This window comes from Procambarus clarkii, chromosome 89, assembly GCF_040958095.1.
Source record: "Procambarus clarkii isolate CNS0578487 chromosome 89, FALCON_Pclarkii_2.0, whole genome shotgun sequence".
In the NCBI taxonomy this organism is placed as follows: Eukaryota; Metazoa; Arthropoda; class Malacostraca; order Decapoda; family Cambaridae; genus Procambarus; species Procambarus clarkii.
The window spans coordinates 12309067-12327389 of NC_091238.1; the positions used below are offsets into that span (position 1 = coordinate 12309067).

Below are 18323 nucleotides of genomic sequence, written 5' to 3' on the forward strand. Positions count from 1 at the left end.
GTAAAGCAAAGGCAGACGTTTAACTAGTTGGAGGACAACTGAGGTCATGAGAAGGAGGACTTGTTCCTGCCAGGTTACTGCGGCTGAGAACCACAGGACCACTGAGAGCCACAGAACCACTGAGAACCAGAGAACCACTGAGAACCAGAGAACCATTGAGAACCAGAGAACCACTGAGAACCAGAGAACCACTGAGAACCAGAGAACCACAGAGCCACTGAGAAGATGATACTACATTATGTAACAAGTTTACCCTAAGCTGCTACATGAACAGTGGCTTCATATTCCCGCAAATTACATGCCTATTAGGACGAGTTCTGAAGATAACGATACATTTCAGTATTAATTCACTTTCAATTTATGTCTTGTGGGCCAGCATTACCGTCAAATTTGTTGATAGAACAATTAACCCCGATGGGAGAAACGTCAGTTGAAAAAGACTAAGTATAATAGAATACAACCTTTCTTCAGACCTAAGAACAAATCTCCAATTAATATTAATTACACAAGTGATTCAAATTTCACTAGATGTTAACGAAAGCAAAATGGTGAAGTGTAACTATGTCCTCGCAGGGTGGGAACAAGGCTGTATACAGGTCCGCAGCACTGCTCCTGTGCCAGGTAAGTCCACTACGGGCTCACCATAGCCCGTGCTACTTGCCCCGCTCCGGTGCCAGGTTAGGTTACGGGCTCACCATAGCCCGTGCTACTTGCCCCGCTCCGGTGCCAGGTTAGGTTACGGGCTCACCATAGCCCGTGCTACTTGCCCCGCTCCGGTGCCGGGTTAGGTTACGGGCTCACCATAGCCCGTGCTACTTGGAACTTGTTGCGAGTAGCTGAATCTATAACAACAATTCTCAGGTCACGGGACAACGACTCAGTAGCGCAGTGCGTGCGTCCTCTGGAATGTTCATTGCGGGGTGCAAGAACACCCCGCAAAATTCATGCGTCGTAAAGGTGGAGTGTTAATACCGGAAATTGTTGTCACCGTAATACTAGAAAATGTTGGCAATAAGAGTCACTTAGCAACAGTGAGGAGGAGTAAATGTGAGAGTGTAGCGGCCAGTGACAGTGGGCTGGTGCTCCCAGGCCTCCCGCTCACACAACCACGGATTCACTCTCGCTGTCGGCACCCGTAACGGGGCTCGAGCACACACACTCCAGTTGCTCCAATAAAAGAGAAAATGATGTTGAGTGTTTGGTTGATTTTGTGGGAGATGTAGTGCTGGTGGTGATGGTGTGGGGGGGGGGGGAGAGGGAGAGGGAGAGGGGGGGAGGGGGAGGGGAGAGAGAGAGAGAGAGAGAGAGAGATGGAGGGGCTGGTGTAACCGGGTACAGGGGCCAGCAGGAGTGCGGCCAACTGTGGTTATCCCAGAAGTAATAACGGTGTTTAGGCCACCAGGTGCTACTCTCACCTATACTAATGAGATATACACAGTTTCACGTATTCTACACATCCGGCCAGGTATAACCCGTCTCCCATTTTTTTCCCCTCATCCCCCCACGCTCAGCAATCTCACAACTCGTGGTTCGAAGCACATGTCATGATTATTAAAGTGAATATATGTAATCCACACGAAGGAACAACCTAAACGTCATTTTGCATTTCCAGACACCTTGGCGAGAACCCTAAACCAACGCTGTCTCTTAACTCAAGGCCTGAGACACCATCCTCAAGCCATGACTGTGGACATTCTCAAGGCTTTAGTCATAGCCCTAAGCAAGGAGTATCTCAGGTGTCCAGGTGCCACCTAACTCTTGAAAGTATCTCACTTATAAAGCTGCATTAAAGTGACCTTGCTGTACGGAATTATTGCATTTGTTTACTGATCACGTTTTGTATTGCTAGTAGAACTTACTGGCTATACTTGGCATCCTTATTCATACTTGACATTACTATTCATGCTTCACATTACTATTCATGCTTCACGCTACTATTCATGCTTCACATTACTATTCATGCTTCACGCTACTATTCATGCTTCACATTACTATTCATGCTTCACATTACTATTCATGCTTCACATTACTATTCATGCTTCACATTACTATTCATGCTTCACGCTACTATTCATGCTTCACATTACTATTCATGCTTCACATTACTATTCATGCTTCACATTACTATTCATGCTTCACATTACTATTCATGCTTCACATTACTATTCATGCTTCACATTACTATTCATGCTTCACATTACTATCCATGCTTCACGCTACTATTCATGCTTCACATTACTATTCATGCTTCACATTACTATTCATGCTTCACATTACTATTCATGCTTCACATTACTATCCATGCTTCACATTACTATCCATGCTTCACATTACTATCCATGCTTCACATTACTATCCATGCTTCACATTACTATCCATGCTTCACATTACTATTCATGCTTCACATTACTATTCATGCTTCACATTACTATCCATGCTTCACATTACTATCCATGCTTCACATTACTATCCATGCTTCACATTACTATCCATAAGAACACATGTGATCCAACGAGTATTAAATAACCCCCGGTAATTTGTCCCACAAATCAACAACCCAGCTTTCTAACCAGTATTTACCCAGGTCTTTCCTAAATCTAAACTTATCCAATTTATATCCATTGTTTCAAACTCTTATTTTGAAATATGGAATGTTTTATATAGTATTTATTATGAAGTTAACACTTATCCTTACTCTGTATGCGCCACCAGTCAGAGTTCAGTAGTGTAGACACAGCAAAAACCTCTCAAACACAACACACATTTCTTGAAATCCTCAATTGTTAATATTGTTCTCGTTCTCTTATCGTTTCAACTTGTACCTGTAACGCAGGATTCATTCTTCAGTGCGTGATCACAACCAATTAAGACAGACGTAATATATATATATTTTCTCGGTTCTGCCCACCAAAGACCTCTCATTGATCCCAAGCACAAGAAACTTTTCCTGTTGTTAATAATCCTTCGATACGAGATTAGACACTGAAATTCATCTCCAGTGGGCAATCATTGCATAATAATTCACTATCTTTTCAACAAAATATATGTTGCAATTGTTTGAGATTCTAAAACGTACGACCTTGAAAGTGATTGAATTCCTGTTAACCCAAACTTATACAACACCTGGATATAATGTAAATATTTTACAAATGTAGATCATTTACATGATCTAAATGGCCTAACCTGTCGGGTGGGTACAGGGGTTAACAACCTTATTGAACAGAACCTAACTCAACGTCTTTCGCCACACGTGATCTTCCGGTTATGGGAACAGCGGCTTTCTAGGTCAATGTAAAGTATAGGACTGAAAATGAAAAACATTTGTATCATACAAGTGGTTAGTCATATTCTTTAACTCCGTTCTAATAACCGAGCCCCCTTGTCTTCATAGCCCAGCCCCTTGTCCTCATATCGCAGCCCCTTGTCCTCATATCCCAGCTCCTCGTCCTTATAACCCAGATCCTTGTCCTCGTATCTCAGCTTCTTGTCCTCATATTCCAACTCATTGTTTTCACATCCCTGCTCACAGTCCTCATATCCCAGGTCGTTGTCCTCATATCCTAGGTCTTTGTCCTCGTCTCCAACGCAATGCGAAAAAGATCAGAGAGTCGTTATTGATAGAGATTTAAAGCCCCCCAAATCTACGCATGTTTTGAATAAGGTAAATAGGACACTGGGATTTATTTCCAAAAGTGTTGAAATGAAGCAACTAATGTTATTCAGCTTCATCTTGATCCTGTTAGGGACATTTTGATTATGCACTTCAATTTTGGTCGCCATACTATAAAATGGACATAGATTCAGTTGAACGAGTCATGAGAAGGATGGCAAAGTTAAATATATATATATAGAATACGAAACATTGGATATATATTCGATAAGTTTATATTCAAGCAGACCATACAAAAGCCGACAGCTACAAGTGACAGACCATACACGGTGAGGCCGACAGCTACCAGTGACAGACATCAGAGGCTACAACATAAGTATCACGCTCAGCCCTCAGTTAGTTCCCAACTGTCAAGGAGCGATGTACCACACGGCCGCTCCGCACGTATTGAAGCATATGTATAGCGCTCTGTCCTGCGCGCGATCGTACTCAAGACACTTGAATATCAGATTAGACCTTCATATTATGTCTAATGGAAGCTCACACTGTCAGCATTGGGTGTCTTAACTGAAACCCAAGGGTCACTTGTTCGATTTATGGGGGACGGGGGGGAGGGATCCCCGATATAAGCCTACACTATTATATTATATATATATATATATATATATATATATATATATATATATATATATATATATATATATAAATATAATATATATATATATAATATAATATATATATATATATATATATATATATATATATATATATATATAATATTTATATATATATGAGAGAGAGAGAGAGAGAGAGAGAGAGAGAGAGAGAGAGAGAGAGAGAGAGAGAGAGAGAGAGAGAGAGAGAGAGAGAGAGAGAGAGAGAGAGAGAGAGAATTAACTCTTCTCCGAAAATTACTACCTAGGAAAAGCGAAATCACACCGAAACCAGTTACCGTAGAATTTCACTCATCTTCAGTTGTGCTTTCCCCAAGACACAACAGTTGCCTAACTCCTGGGTACATATGTGTATTACATCAAGTCTAAAGAAAGCGTTTCGTGAACGTCTCCTTCCCGCTGCTGGACTCAAACCCGGGACCTCTCGTCTGGGGTCCAAGTGCGTCGCTAACTACTGCGCCATAGGACCCTTGTACGTGACCTGTGGTCCATTGATGAGGCAGGCCTGGGGGAGCGGCTGGGCAACCGGTCCACACACACTGCACCTTGCCACTCTAAAAATAACCGGCTGGATGCATGAAAAAGTCGACGGGGCAAGTCAAATAATATTGGGTATGGAAAGCCCAGGAGGCATCTCCTCTCCTGAAGCATCGCTGATCACACTTGTACTTCTCTCTCGTTTGTGGAGTATTGACTTGTGCTCCCGCTATGGGCTGCTCTTCCAAGGCCTAAGTATGTACAACTGTCATCTCTCAGCGTCTTGAAAATATTCGCGCTTGTAACTTCTTTTTTTTTACTAACTACTACGTGTTCTTGTAGAGAAGCTGTGTTTGTTGCGAATGCCTCTTTAACAACTAATTGATTAGTGTATTTGTTAATTTACCTCGGGAGTAGTTGTGTTATATATGAATCAATGAATATAGTCATTCTCCATCACTTGCTCTATCGCACCAAACCACACACTACACACACACACACACACACACACACATGCAAACATTTCATCTTTGTTGACCTCGTCAATAGTCCTTAATATCATGTAAATATCATAATTACTTGCTTAAGAAGGGGTGGGTCCTTACTGACGTTGCATTCCTTAATATTCGTCTGGCGTATGTTGTTTACAATATCTTGAAGGATTACTTAACAAGAATTCTGAAGATGTTCACCTCGGCCAGCTCGCGTGTTCGCACTATTCCATCAAATAATACATCGTATTCCGACGTAAACATCCCCATTGCCAAAATTTGATACACTGTAAATCAAGGCGTGTCTCTAGACATACTGTCCCTTCTTATATTCATGGGTCCTCGGTTAGGTTAGGTTCGGGAAATTTAGGACATCATTTTTGTGACGTTGTGTCAACTGGGGAGGACGGACAGCCTCTGCAGGAGGGGGGGGGGGAGGGGGGAGTAAACGAGGAGATATCTACCTCGGATAGTTTTATTTTCCTGTTTCTCTATTCGTGGGTCTAGAACCACTAACCTTTCTTATTCTGTATACTCAATTATACTCCCTATTAGTGCTTGCAGGATCGAGCTTCAGCTCTTGTATCCTGCCTTTCTAGCTGCTAGTTGTCTAATGCAATGACCCCTATCTTATTCCTCTATCATACTTACTTTTGAAATTACAAATCTAATTTGCTCTTATAACTTTGCTTATATAGTTCATTCTATTTCTCCACTACTTACGCCAGAAGAAAACTTTATGTCTCTATAATTCATCCATTTCTCACATGGAAAGTTCTTGCGAGGCAAGATCTTTCTTGCATCGAAAGATCGAAAGAAAATCGCAGCATCGAATTCTTTCTTTCTTGCATCGAAAAAGAATCGCAGGTATAACATTTGGGGTTTGCGGCTCATGCTCAGTGATGATATGGAAAATTTGTTTACTGAGAATTATATAAAATATAAATGTAATAATTTCCCCTTTAAATTAATATAAATATAATCTCTAAAATTGTAAATCAATTTAAAGAAAAATAAGTATAACATTTAGGGGTTTAAAGTTCATGCTCTGTAATAATATGAAACACTTGTTTACAGAGAATTATACTACTGTATATGTAATGTAGTATTGCCTCGTAAATTTATGTAGATATGATTTATATCGTATTTTATTAAATAAAGATAAAAAAAAAATCTCACATGGAATATTCCCCTTGCTTAAAATCTAGTTTTGATATAACATCCTTGAACGTGATTTTAATTATCTCGAGAAAATAAGCATTCGAATAAAATGACTGAACAAGAGGTGGGCTTCGGTGTTCAACAATAGGAATCTCAAGGGCGTCTGGAAGAATAAGGATTAGATTCAAAGAGAACTTTTATCATGCCCGCGTCCCTTGTTCCTCTAATAGGAATCTTACATAAAAGGAAATGATTCTACACTATTTACTCGCAGTTAATACTGTTACCGATTTCATTATGAAAATTATTATGCACCAGATTACAATTAGTAAACAAAATATCGTGCACCTACGAATTACCTTGAAGCTTGGAGTTATCATGCCACATAAGAGGACGGTTTCTTAATATAGAGCTCTCACTAATTTCCCTATATGTAAAGTATGTGAACAACCCACTTAACTGAATTTAGTAGATGTTGTGTGTTGGCTTGCGTGACAGCTTGGGAAGGACGATCCGCTAATGCTGGTGATCTGGGCGTGTGTATTTACGTCAATGGTGGAAATTGCAGAGGCCTTAGAACCTGAACGTCAGAGGGAGACGAGTCTGACCATCCAGCCGGTGGGCAAGATGTCTTTTGTTGACCAGACCACACACTAAAGAGTGAAGGGACGACGACGTTTCAGTCCGTCCTGGACCATTCTCAAATCATCGACTTGGGAATGGTCTAGGACGAACCGAAACGTCGTCGTCCCTTCACTGTCTAGTGTGTGTGGTCTGGTCAACATACTTCAGCCACGTTATTGTGACTCATCGCCTGCGTGAAGATGTCTTTTGTATAACGGGAGATGGTAGATAATATTCGAGCAATATTCGCTCCGTAAAGGATGTCAGGAAGGCGGCCTCAATCACAGAAACCAGCCGTCTTCCCTCCATAAAAACTGGAGTGTGATGACTGGCGGTCCTCCAAGTCCAGCGGGTTACCGCGCAAGATATATTATTAACTAATTAATATTTGACGTTATTATTTCCACCACGTTCTTAATTGTAAATTTACAACATTGATTATTGATTAGGCTATTATTCTATAATGTTATACGCTACCTCGGTCTGTTTAATGAGCGCAAAACGAAAGAATGTTATTTCTACCCACAGCCTATCATGGCTGGCGATATCGGGGGTTGATTTTTTGTTTTTTAATGTTAAAAATTGTATAAACTCGTCTATGAGAACCACATTATTTTCAATACTAAATACACCAGATAATATCTCTGGGGAAAAACGCGGTTAAGCTGTATATAACAAACTTATTGATTAATTATAGAATAAATTAATAATTTGGTATAAACAGTGGAATAATTTTTCCACATCTCAAGCATCAATCCATTCTTTTCTACTGATACTATTTTTCATTTTTGTTTGTACTCTCTGATTCTCTTAAGTATGTTAAAAGTCTGTCATGTCTCCTCTTTCACCATTTTTCTAGCGGTGTGCGATCTACTTCTTACACACACCCTCCCCCCCAAGACTGAGAAATACATACCCCCACATACATATATCTGAAAAATTTCCATTTTGAAAAAAATCCATGATAAAATGGGTGAATGCGGCTTGATGGTCGGCCGCCGCATTAATGAGCCTATCATGAGGACACGCTGCTGTTCGAATCGCATCTTTTTCAAATGTTTCATTCACGTACTGCAAATACTAATAATTAAAAAAATTGACATATTCCTAACTATGCATAATTTCCAATTTATAATAATGTTAATTTATATCCGAGAAAATATCGATTTTAAATATACAGTATGTTAAAAATTTATGACTTCGGGATTAAATTGAGGAGGGGTTCGTATATTAATTGAATATTAGTGATGACATTAGGGTCTCTCTGAATAAAATTATGGATATAGTAGACGCTACGGATAAAGAGAGTAGCAACAGCATATAAGCTGTGATATTAAGCAGGCGAAGAGTAATGAGAATCAGATGGGATCTCACGCAGCCTCAACTTAACAGTGCTGTCGGGATTTCCTAATCTCCCTAGACCCAATACAAAGCAAATTTTCTATATTCCTCTCTGGATCCATATTTATAACTTCATAAGGCAATTTAAGGATTTCACATTTCTAAAAACTTGTTTTTTAAGACATTGTGGGACCAATTCGTATATATTTACATAGGAATTATGCTGCACTCAAAATTTGGTAACAAGGAATGTAAATATTATTTTTTCATAAAACTTTAACAAAATAGGTTTTGAATGACTATCGATTATATAGGGGAACTACAGATTTTGGTTGGGTGTTAGGCATAGAGCCTATCAACCTCTGAAGGATTATTAAGCCTATCAACCTCTGTCAATTTTGCAGACGAGGAGTCACAATAATGTGGCTGAAATATGTTGACCAAACCACACACTAGAAAGTGAAGGGACGACAACGTTTCGGTCCGTCCTGGACCATTCTCAAATCGACTGTCGATTTGTAGTGGCTACAATATCGTCGCTACAATATTGTTGCGTCAATATTGCCCGTGCTACAATTTTTACCAAGACGTAGCATTGATCGATTTCGTAAAAAAGGTTAAGTATTTAGCGAGAAATAGGGGATTGCATACAGAGTGAAAGTCTGTAGAGTTAACACTTACAGAGTGGTGCAGAATGTTAAGCTGACTGTACACAAGACCGTAGCTATCTCTGGAGATGAGTGAGGTGTGTATCCCTGTGTTTAGCGCCTCGCTGACAAACAAACCCAGGAATGTGGCATTAATTATACACTTTAGTGTACATTTGGGGCTGTCGATAAGCAGTTTCGTAAACATCTCATTGCTAACTACGAGGAAGCATATAGTTGCATATATTTATTAAATATTCTGTCTTGTAAGCAATTATATCATTATGCAACCCGTCCTCTCAACTAATAGGTCGGGTTTGTTACGTTTAAGGTAACCAGCTTTACAAATGCAACCTATGAAAAATAACGGCTCAAAAATATCCACGTTTTCTACGCATCGGACTCAATAGGTTAGGTGGGCTGCTTGGGTTTGTACGTTTCTGGTATGTTAGGAAGTTCGAGTTTTTACCTGGTGGTAAAACCAAAGAATGAGTTGCATTATAATGGACCTTTCTTCATACTCTCAGCAAAAAAATTATATATTAGCTAGGTAAGTTTGAATTGAAATTTATGTTTATTTAGTGCCTGTAGAATCGAGCTCTTGGACCCCGCCTTTCTAACCTTTTGTGTTTGTTCCTGTGTGTTTTGACCAAGCCTGAGCACATGTCTGTCGTTTTAATAATACTTGTGAGGTTGTTACAAGCGGTGAGGTTGTTACAAGCAGTGAGGTTGTTACAAGCGGTGAGGTTGTTACAAGCGGTGAGGTTGTCACAAGCGGTGAGGTTGTCACAAGCGTTGGGGTTGTCACAAGCGGTGAGGTTGTCACAAGCGTTGGGGTTGTCACAAGCGGTGAGGTTGTCACAAGCGTTGGGGTTGTCACAAGCGGTGAGGTTGTCACAAGCGTTGGGGTTGTCACAAGCGGTGAGGTTGTCACAAGCGTTGGGGTTGTCACAAGCGGTGAGGTTGTCACAAGCGTTGGGGTTGTCACAAGCGGTGAGGTTGTCACAAGCGTTGGGGTTGTCACAAGCGGTGAGGTTGTTACAAGCGGTGAGGTTGTCACAAGCGTTGGGGTTGTCACAAGCGGTGAGGTTGTCACAAGCGTTGGGGTTGTCACAAGCGGTGAGGTTGTTACAAGCGGTGAGGTTGTCACAAGCGGTGAGGTTGTTACAAGCGTTGGGGTTGTCACAAGCGGTGAGGTTGTTACAAGCGGTGAGGTTGTCACAAGCGGTGAGGTTGTTACAAGCGGTGAGGTTGTCACAAGCAGTCATATAGCGTACTGTCAGAATACCAAAGAGAGAGAGAGAGAGAGAGAGAGAGAGAGAGAGAGAGAGAGAGAGAGAGAGAGAGAGAGAGAGAGAGAGAGAGAGAGAGAGAGAGAGAGAGAGAGATGATAATCAGTAACCAGGTATATTCTTTCCAGGTTGGCGAGGTCCATCTGACGGCGCTGGAAGGAACGTACCATTCCCATCTTCCAGGAGAAGACCTGCTTCCTGGAGCAGCCGCCGGAGGTGGTGTCAGTGTGTTGTGTGTCGTGGGGGCCGCCACACTCCCGCCCTCTGTCTTCTAGGAAAGCACTTATTCACCCCTTTTCCCGCCCCCGTAAGACGCAACAAGAAGGAGGAGGAGGTGGTTACCAGACCTCCCTCACGACCCTCGGTAGTTGACGGTTAGAGTTGGTGGCTGGCGGTGGTTTGCGTCCACACACACACCCTCATGCTACCCCATGTGCCATCCGAGGCCCATTGGGTGTTCCTGGTACACTGGTGTTACGGTGCCTTCGTCACCTAAGACTCGTCCGGTGACTTGTGACGGCGAGAGACTCGTTCAGTGGTGGTTGCTCTTGGCGTCGCCACACCGCGGGTCTGTGACGCTGACGGCGTGTTTCCCCGCTGGAGGAGGAGGAGGAGGAGGATGCAGTGCCCCCAGGACACAGCTCGTCCCGCAGGCGAGGCACAGCCCGTCACCAGAGAGTACTGACGGAGTGCAGTGAACTCTGGACACTCTTGAGTGCTCTACTCCCCGCACTCTCTCTCTCCTTCACTCTTCAGTTTGAGTCTACAAGGACATGCAGCTTGACTTCACAGGAGCAGTGAATCAGAAAATTAACAGGAGCAGTGAACCAGAAGATTAACAGGAGCAGTGAAACAGAAGATTAACAGGAGCAGTGAACCAGAAGATTAACAGGAGCAGTGAAACAGAAGATTAACAGGAGCAGTGAAACAGAAGATTAACAGGAGCAGTGAACCAGCAGATGGACCTGTGGAAGCCAACTGTTCGTAAGGCGAAAAAAGTAAGTTAACAGAAATTCTAAACTCTTCTTTAATCCAGTATTTACATACTAATCGCTACGCTGTGTTTGTCTGAAGATTAAAAATACACCATACACACTGTCACTCTTGCGTGCAAGACCCTACACACACACACACACACGCACACACGCACGCGCGCACACACACACACACACACACACATCTGTTTACGTAACCTATTACGCAACTCTGCCCACAGCAGAAGCATGTCTGCGCCCCATGTAAGGCACGCCGCGTCTGCTTAGTACATTATCAACAACGTGTTCGTTCGTTTACACCTGTCAGACACACATAAGCTGCACACGTGTGACGCAGCCTCGCACGACATAGCTGCCTTGGTTGCTGCAGTCACATATGTGAACGTCTAACAATGTGTGACTTGCGGGGTCATGTGTGTGTCAGTCCGGTTAAGCGCTGTTTGGTTTGACCAGTAACTGAACTGGCGCCCTGCCGGAGATCCAGTTCTTGACACGTGGGTTGATACCAAAGGTCTTGGCCTTCAAGGTCATGTGGCTAGATGACCCTTCAAGGTCATGTGGCTAGATAACCCTTCAAGGTCATGTGGCTAGATGGCCTTTCAAGGTCATATGGCTTGATGACCTTCAGTCTTGTGAAGCGTTATACTGTAATTCCATGTTTAGTTTACTTGGCCTCCGTGAAGATATTTCTGTATCATAGAAATGACGTTAAACTGACATGGAAAGATAACCAAACAAACCTGAGAAAAGCCGCCGATATCATACAGCAACTTCTGCAAAAGTCAAGAGATATCAATTTCTCAAAAATAAGTCTCAAATAACAATATCGAAATGTTATCCTGTGTCTGGGTCCGTAATCTTCAGCGCACACGTGTCGTTTTCCCCGTCCCTCCGGCCACTGCCTTCAGCGCGGGAAGACCTTGTGACTTCGCGGGTTCCTGTACGCGGGAAAGCTGGCGTGAATTCTCGCGGGAGTGAATAGTGTATCGCGAGGGAAATATGCGCGTGTATTCATGAGGTAATTATGAGATTATGAGGAGACACTACCAAGCCCGAATGACTGTGTAACACATGGGAAGGATACGAGGACAAGTAGGTGGGATATCAGGACAAACATTTGGGATATGAGGACAAGCATTTGGGATATGAGGACAAGCATTTGGGATATGAGGATAAAAAAGTTTGGATATGAAGATATGGATCATGAAGAATACTACTGATACGAGGACGGAGGGAGGGAACGATGCCCAACTACCCGGGCTCTCGGGGATCGAGCACAGGCAATACATCAGGCGAGACGGTAGTCTAACCAACCAGTCGAAGTGGATGGACAAGTGTACTCACGTACATGTATTTGTAAAGTCGAGCGTTAGCTCCTTAGCTCAGGCTTTGCAATTATCAATTGTCTAATTATATTAGTCCGAGTCTCTCGGTCCTCATCATTTAAAATTTTAAAGCCGTACACTAAATCCACTGCCTCTTCTTCTAACACACACACACTGATACGTGGCTCGCGGCTGAGCGGACAGCTTTCGGGATTCGCAGTCCATGTGTAAATTTATAAAAAGCTGAAGACTGCTCAAAATTATCAGTAACATAACACTTTTGTTTGCGTACCGTGTTTTCGCTGCTATGAGGAAAGTATGATGAGTAGAAAATTTATGTTAATTTTCCCAAGATCAGTGCATAATATTTTACATTATTGTAAGGAAAATAATAGTTTTGAATTGGTTTTTAGCTAGAATTTTCTAGCAAATTTTTTGCTAGATGGTGACCGATGGCTATTGTCAAAATCATCATGGGGGTCAGTATGTACCAGGGGCACACTGTTCTCTCTTGTATTCTGGCGATCCTGACCATGTTGGGAACGTACCCCACAACAATCATGGTGCAAAGTTTACTGAGGCTAGCTCCAAACATCTGGCCTTCAACCTCTGACAGAGACATACCGTCAAATCAAACAGGCAGACAAACATTCTAATTAATATATAAATATATATGTATGTAGAATATATATGCTATTTCAACAAATTAGATAACGCTATCAAACTTTCAACTCTACACAAAGCAGTGGATAAAATTGTGTTCTCAATACATGCGTGACGATACAACGCCTTTCCTAGGACCAATGTCGTAGCTCATGATTTTAATGTTTTAATATTTAACGTTATATTTGCGAGGGTTGTCGACCAGCACCACATCCTGCGAGACTTCCCAGAAGACCGTGGCGTGCCACCAGGCCACACAAATCCTTATAATCCTAATGTAAATGTGTGTTATCAACGACAATATGACCTCGCTACAAGACGGAATCTTATTGAAGATGACAATGACATCTGTTGAGATCACTGGAAATGATAAAACTGCTGAGAATAAGACAGGAGCACAGAAAAGGTAATAGTCCTTGGGGTATATCATTGTTAATGGTGATTGTTTGGGATTCGGAGCAGAATACCGGCAACAAAGATTACAAGAAATAATTATGTTATTAAAAATGAAGACATCATTACAACAGAACGTGACAGTGTTGGAAATACGATAGCTACTGGTTTTTAAAATTGGGTTATGTGGAATACCTGATCAGGTAATAGTGACGTGGAGTTGCTTGATTGTTTCAAGATTTGGTCAATAGGCTTTCTGCGCCTTCCTTTGTTCTTATGCTGTTGTGTACAGTCGGGCAGCAGCTGACAACTCTGAGGCTGACTGCTGCAGGAGTATGTCAGCTGGTGTCACCAGGGGGGGGGGGCGGCCGACTGCTACAGGAAGTGGTAGATAAAGGAAATAGCAGTAGAAATATCTCAATAAAGTAGCAGTAAAAATGCCTCAATAAAGCAAGAGCAGAAATGTGTCAATGAAGCGACCTCAACGACAGTGAAAAGCTCTGTACCTCAAGGCAAAGCTCTTGCACCACTGACATTTCTCATTGTTATATTAGATATAGACAAAAATAGAAGTCTCAAGTTCGTGTCATCCTTTACGGACGATGCAAAAGTTAACATGAAGGTGTTAACAACGTCTTCTGTTGAAGACGTTGAAAACAGTCTTCATTGGCATCCAAGCTGATGTCAATAAATCTTTGCTTGGGCAACTGAAAAATAACATGGTTAACAGTGATAAATTCCAGATACTTAGGTATGGTAAAAATTAAGAACTTAAAATTAAATATGGGTTTTAAGGCACAATCAAATCTCTATAAGGAAAACCACGCATAGAGGCTCTGGGAATAATAATGTCAGACGACTTAACATTTAGTGAACATAAAGCAAAAAATATCATCAGGCAGGAAAATGCTAGGATGGATTATGAGAACCTTCAAATCCAGAGATTACACTACAATGCTCCTACTTTTGAAATCACTTGTGCTGTCCACTGCTTTAGGTATGGCTCGATACTCGCTTCCCATTTCAAAGCTGGAGAGATTTCTGAAACAGAGAATACACCGAACATATTCGGCACGCGTAAACACAGTAAAGCACTTGAACCTGGAGGGCCACGTCCCGAATTTGCACAGTAAAATAACAACATACTGAAGGAAATACAAAACAGTCCCGGTGACGAGTAGAGAGCCATAGGTACAATCAGAGAGCATTGAATGACCATAAAGGCTCACGGCTGCTCAGCATCCTCCTGGCAAATACAAGAAATATTGCCGGTACAAAAGTAGAAGAGTACAAGAGAAAAAAATAAACACTTTCTGCAAGGAGTACTAGACCAACCGGGCTGTTGAGGATGTGTGCTTGCAGCTGCTTCAATGAATAACTTTTTGGACCAAGTTATCACAAGTCAAACCTGGCCCCAGGCCGGGCTTGGAGGAGCAGAAGGATTCCCAGAACTAACTCCAGGTGAACCAGGTCAAAATTAGAACAATGGTCGTAACTTGGAAAAATACTATTTTAAAGGAAAATATTCTAATTTGATTCACCAATATGGCTGAAGATGAGTGAAGTAAATTACCAGCTCGCAAGTAGTAAGTTTTCAAAATAGGACGGTAAATTTTTTTAGATCTAAATAAGGCCCGCCATGAAAAGTCCAATATTGCAGTTTTCCTTATTTCTCTTATTCCTATGTTCTCAGCTAACGAGTGGTAGCTGCAGTGGCAACAGAAACAAAAAGATAGCTGATGATAACTAGAGAAGAAGCAGGTAAACAAATAGTAAAGCTTAACTTAAGTTAGGCTTCACACCGGGCATGAATAAGCACGTGTGGATGTGGTTATCTTGAGGTTATCTTGAGAAGATTTCGGAGCTTTAGTGTCCTTTAGTAGTGTGTAGGGTTGACTATGAAGGATGCAAAGGGTTGACTATGTACAGCAACTACCTCACAAGGTTCAATTGGCCTTCTTTAAACTTATTTTTCAAACGTTTTATAGAGAGCAGCAGACACCTGTGTTGCCGCAAGTGGCGATTGCAGTAGACAGTGGCAGACACCCGTCTTGTAGCGAGTGGAGGTTGCACAGTAGATGGAGTGCAGAGTGCGTGAGATCACTCACAATATGAATGGTTGAGGCGCCGCATGGGGATGGCATGAGATCCGATATTACAATAAACCTTTGGACTTAAAAATAGTTTGGCCATTACTTTTTGCTCTGACTTTACCGTGTAAAAGGTTTTTGTGTCTGCCTTCAGCACCGCCTGCAGCGTCGTGCGGCGAGAGTGTGCTTGTGGGCAAGCACGCACGCTCGCTGCACTCACGTGCATGCACGCACACAACACACACACACACACACACACACACGTACAAACCTCATTTTGAGGTTTCGTTTTTAATGATTAATAATTTACTCTAGTTTTTGTGTATACTGCTTCGAGACGACGATCAGGCTTCCCACGCGCTGTTTACTTCATACGAAACGTGACGAAGAATTCGCTTCTTCTCATGCAAAAACAAAAAATACTTTTGTAAAAGATTGTTGCCACAAGCGGCCTTACGACGCTAGAAATAGCGAAGACTTGTTGGACAAGCCCACCTGGTAATGTGGGTTATATCACAGATTATGGCGAGAGGGAGAGGATGGCAGTGGCGCGCAGCCTGACGATCTTGGTAACAGTTCTGTGATTATTACTTGTTGGTCACGCTGAAGTTAATGGCCGCTCAAGAGACAGTGGTTTTGTTCACTCTCTGCTAACCGCATAAGGTAAGGGGGCGTTCATTCTGTGCTAACCGCATAAGGTAAGGGGACGTTAATTCTGTGCTAACCGCATAAGGTAAGGGGGCGTTCATTCTGTGCTAACCGCATATGGTAAGGGGACGTTCATTCTGTGCTAACCGCATAAGGTAAGGGGGCGTTCATTCTGTGCTAACCGCATAAGGTAAGGGGGCGTTCATTCTGTGCTAACCGCATATGGTAAGAGGGGCGTTCATTCTGTGCTAACCGCATATGGTAAGGGGGGCGTTCATTCTGTGCTAACCGCATAAGGTAAGGGGGCGTTCATTCTGTGCTAACCGCATATGGTAAGTGGGCGTTCATTCTGTGCTAACCGCATATGGTAAGGGGACGTTCATTCTGTGCTAACCGCATAAGGTAAGGGGGCGTTCATTCTGTGCTAACCGCATAAGGTAAGGGGGCGTTCATTCTGTGCTAACCGCATATGGTAAGGGGGCGTTCATTCTGTGCTAACCGCATATGGTAAGGGGGCGTTCATTCTGTGCTAACCGCATAAGGTAAGGGGGCGTTCATTCTGTGCTAACCGCATAAGGTAAGGGGGCGGTGATGTGTGTTGACCTTGCATTATGGGACGTTAAATTAGAAGTAATAACAGTGTTTTTAATATATTGTCAACTGAGGGACTGTTTAGTGGGGCTGTTGTTCGTGATTGTTAGGGCGTGTGTTGGTGATTGTTATGGGTGGGGTGCTGGTGGTTGTTAGGGGTGGGTGTTGGTGGTTGTTAGGGGTGGGTGTTGGTAATTGTTGGGGTGGGTGTTGGTGATTGTTAGGGGTGGTTGTTGGTGATTGTTGGGGTGGGTGTTGGTGATTGTTCGGGGTAGGTGTTGGTGATTGTTAGGGGTGGGTGTTGGTGATTGTTAGGGGTGGGTGTTGGTGATTGTAAGGGGTGGGGTGCTGGTGGTTGTTAGGGGTGGGGTGCTGGTGGTTGTTGGGGTGGGTGATGGTGATTGTTGAGGGTGGGTGTTGGTGATTGTTGGCGGGGGGGGGGGTTGGTGATTGTTAGGGGGTGGGTGTTGGTGATTGTTAGGGGTCGGTGTTGGTGATTGTTGGGGGTGGGTGTTGGTGATTGTTGGGGGGGTGGTGATTGTTAGGGGGTGGGTGTTGGTGATTGTTAGGGGGTCGGTGTTGGTGATTGTTGGGGGGGTTGGTGATTGTTAGGGGGTCGGTGTTGGTGATTGTTGGGGGTGGGTGTTGGTGATTGTAATGGGGGTGTTGGTGATTGTAGGGGGGTGATTGTAGGGGGGTGATTGTTGGGGTCGGTGTTGGTGATTGTTGGGGGTGGGTGTTGGTGATTGTTGGGGGGTTGGTGATTGTTAGGGGTCGGTGTTGGTGGTTGTTGGGGGTGGGGGTGGGTGTTGGTGATTGTTGGGGAGGGGGTTGGTGATTGTTAGGGGGTGGGTGTTGGTGATTGTTAGGGGGTGGGTGTTGGTGATTGTTGGGGGTGGGAGTTGGTGATTGTTGGAGGGTTTGGTGACTGTTGGGGGGGTTGGTGATTGTTAGGGGTGGGTGTTGGTGATATGATGGTCAACCCCCCACCAAGAGTTCCCCCATTTTATATATATGTGCGTGTGTGTGTGTGTGTGTGTGTGTGTGTGTGTGTGTGTGTGTGTGTGTGTGTGTGTGTGTGTGTGTGTGTGTGTGTAACCCCAGTGAGGTGTCATACCAGTGTTGTGGTCGGAGGCAACTAATGTACCGTGTACGATGGTCATGATAAGAGCGCAAGAAACAGTATTACAGAAAGCACAAAAGGTCTTGTTCAGACTTCAGCCAAAATAGCTACATTAACAATTCCTTCTAATCTGCACACCTTGTAATTATAAAGAAAGCTTGTAACAAAATAATTTACA

General features: G+C 43.0%; 2 protein-coding genes across 4 annotated transcripts in view; one reads left to right on the forward strand and one right to left on the reverse strand.

Moving 5' to 3' along the window:
- LOC138359163 (uncharacterized) overlaps positions 1-18323 on the reverse strand; it is a 123644-nt gene that overhangs the window by 93659 nt on the left and 11662 nt on the right. The window lies entirely within an intron of this gene.
- LOC123773385 (uncharacterized) overlaps positions 1-18323 on the forward strand; it is a 47307-nt gene that overhangs the window by 23917 nt on the left and 5067 nt on the right. For all 3 annotated transcript variants that reach the window (XM_045767106.2, XM_045767104.2, XM_045767105.2), the window contains one exon: positions 10446-11315. In XM_045767106.2, coding sequence (XP_045623062.2) covers positions 11277-11315 — 39 coding nt within the window. In that variant the 5' untranslated portion in view covers positions 10446-11276. The remainder of the gene's footprint in view (positions 1-10445; positions 11316-18323) is intronic.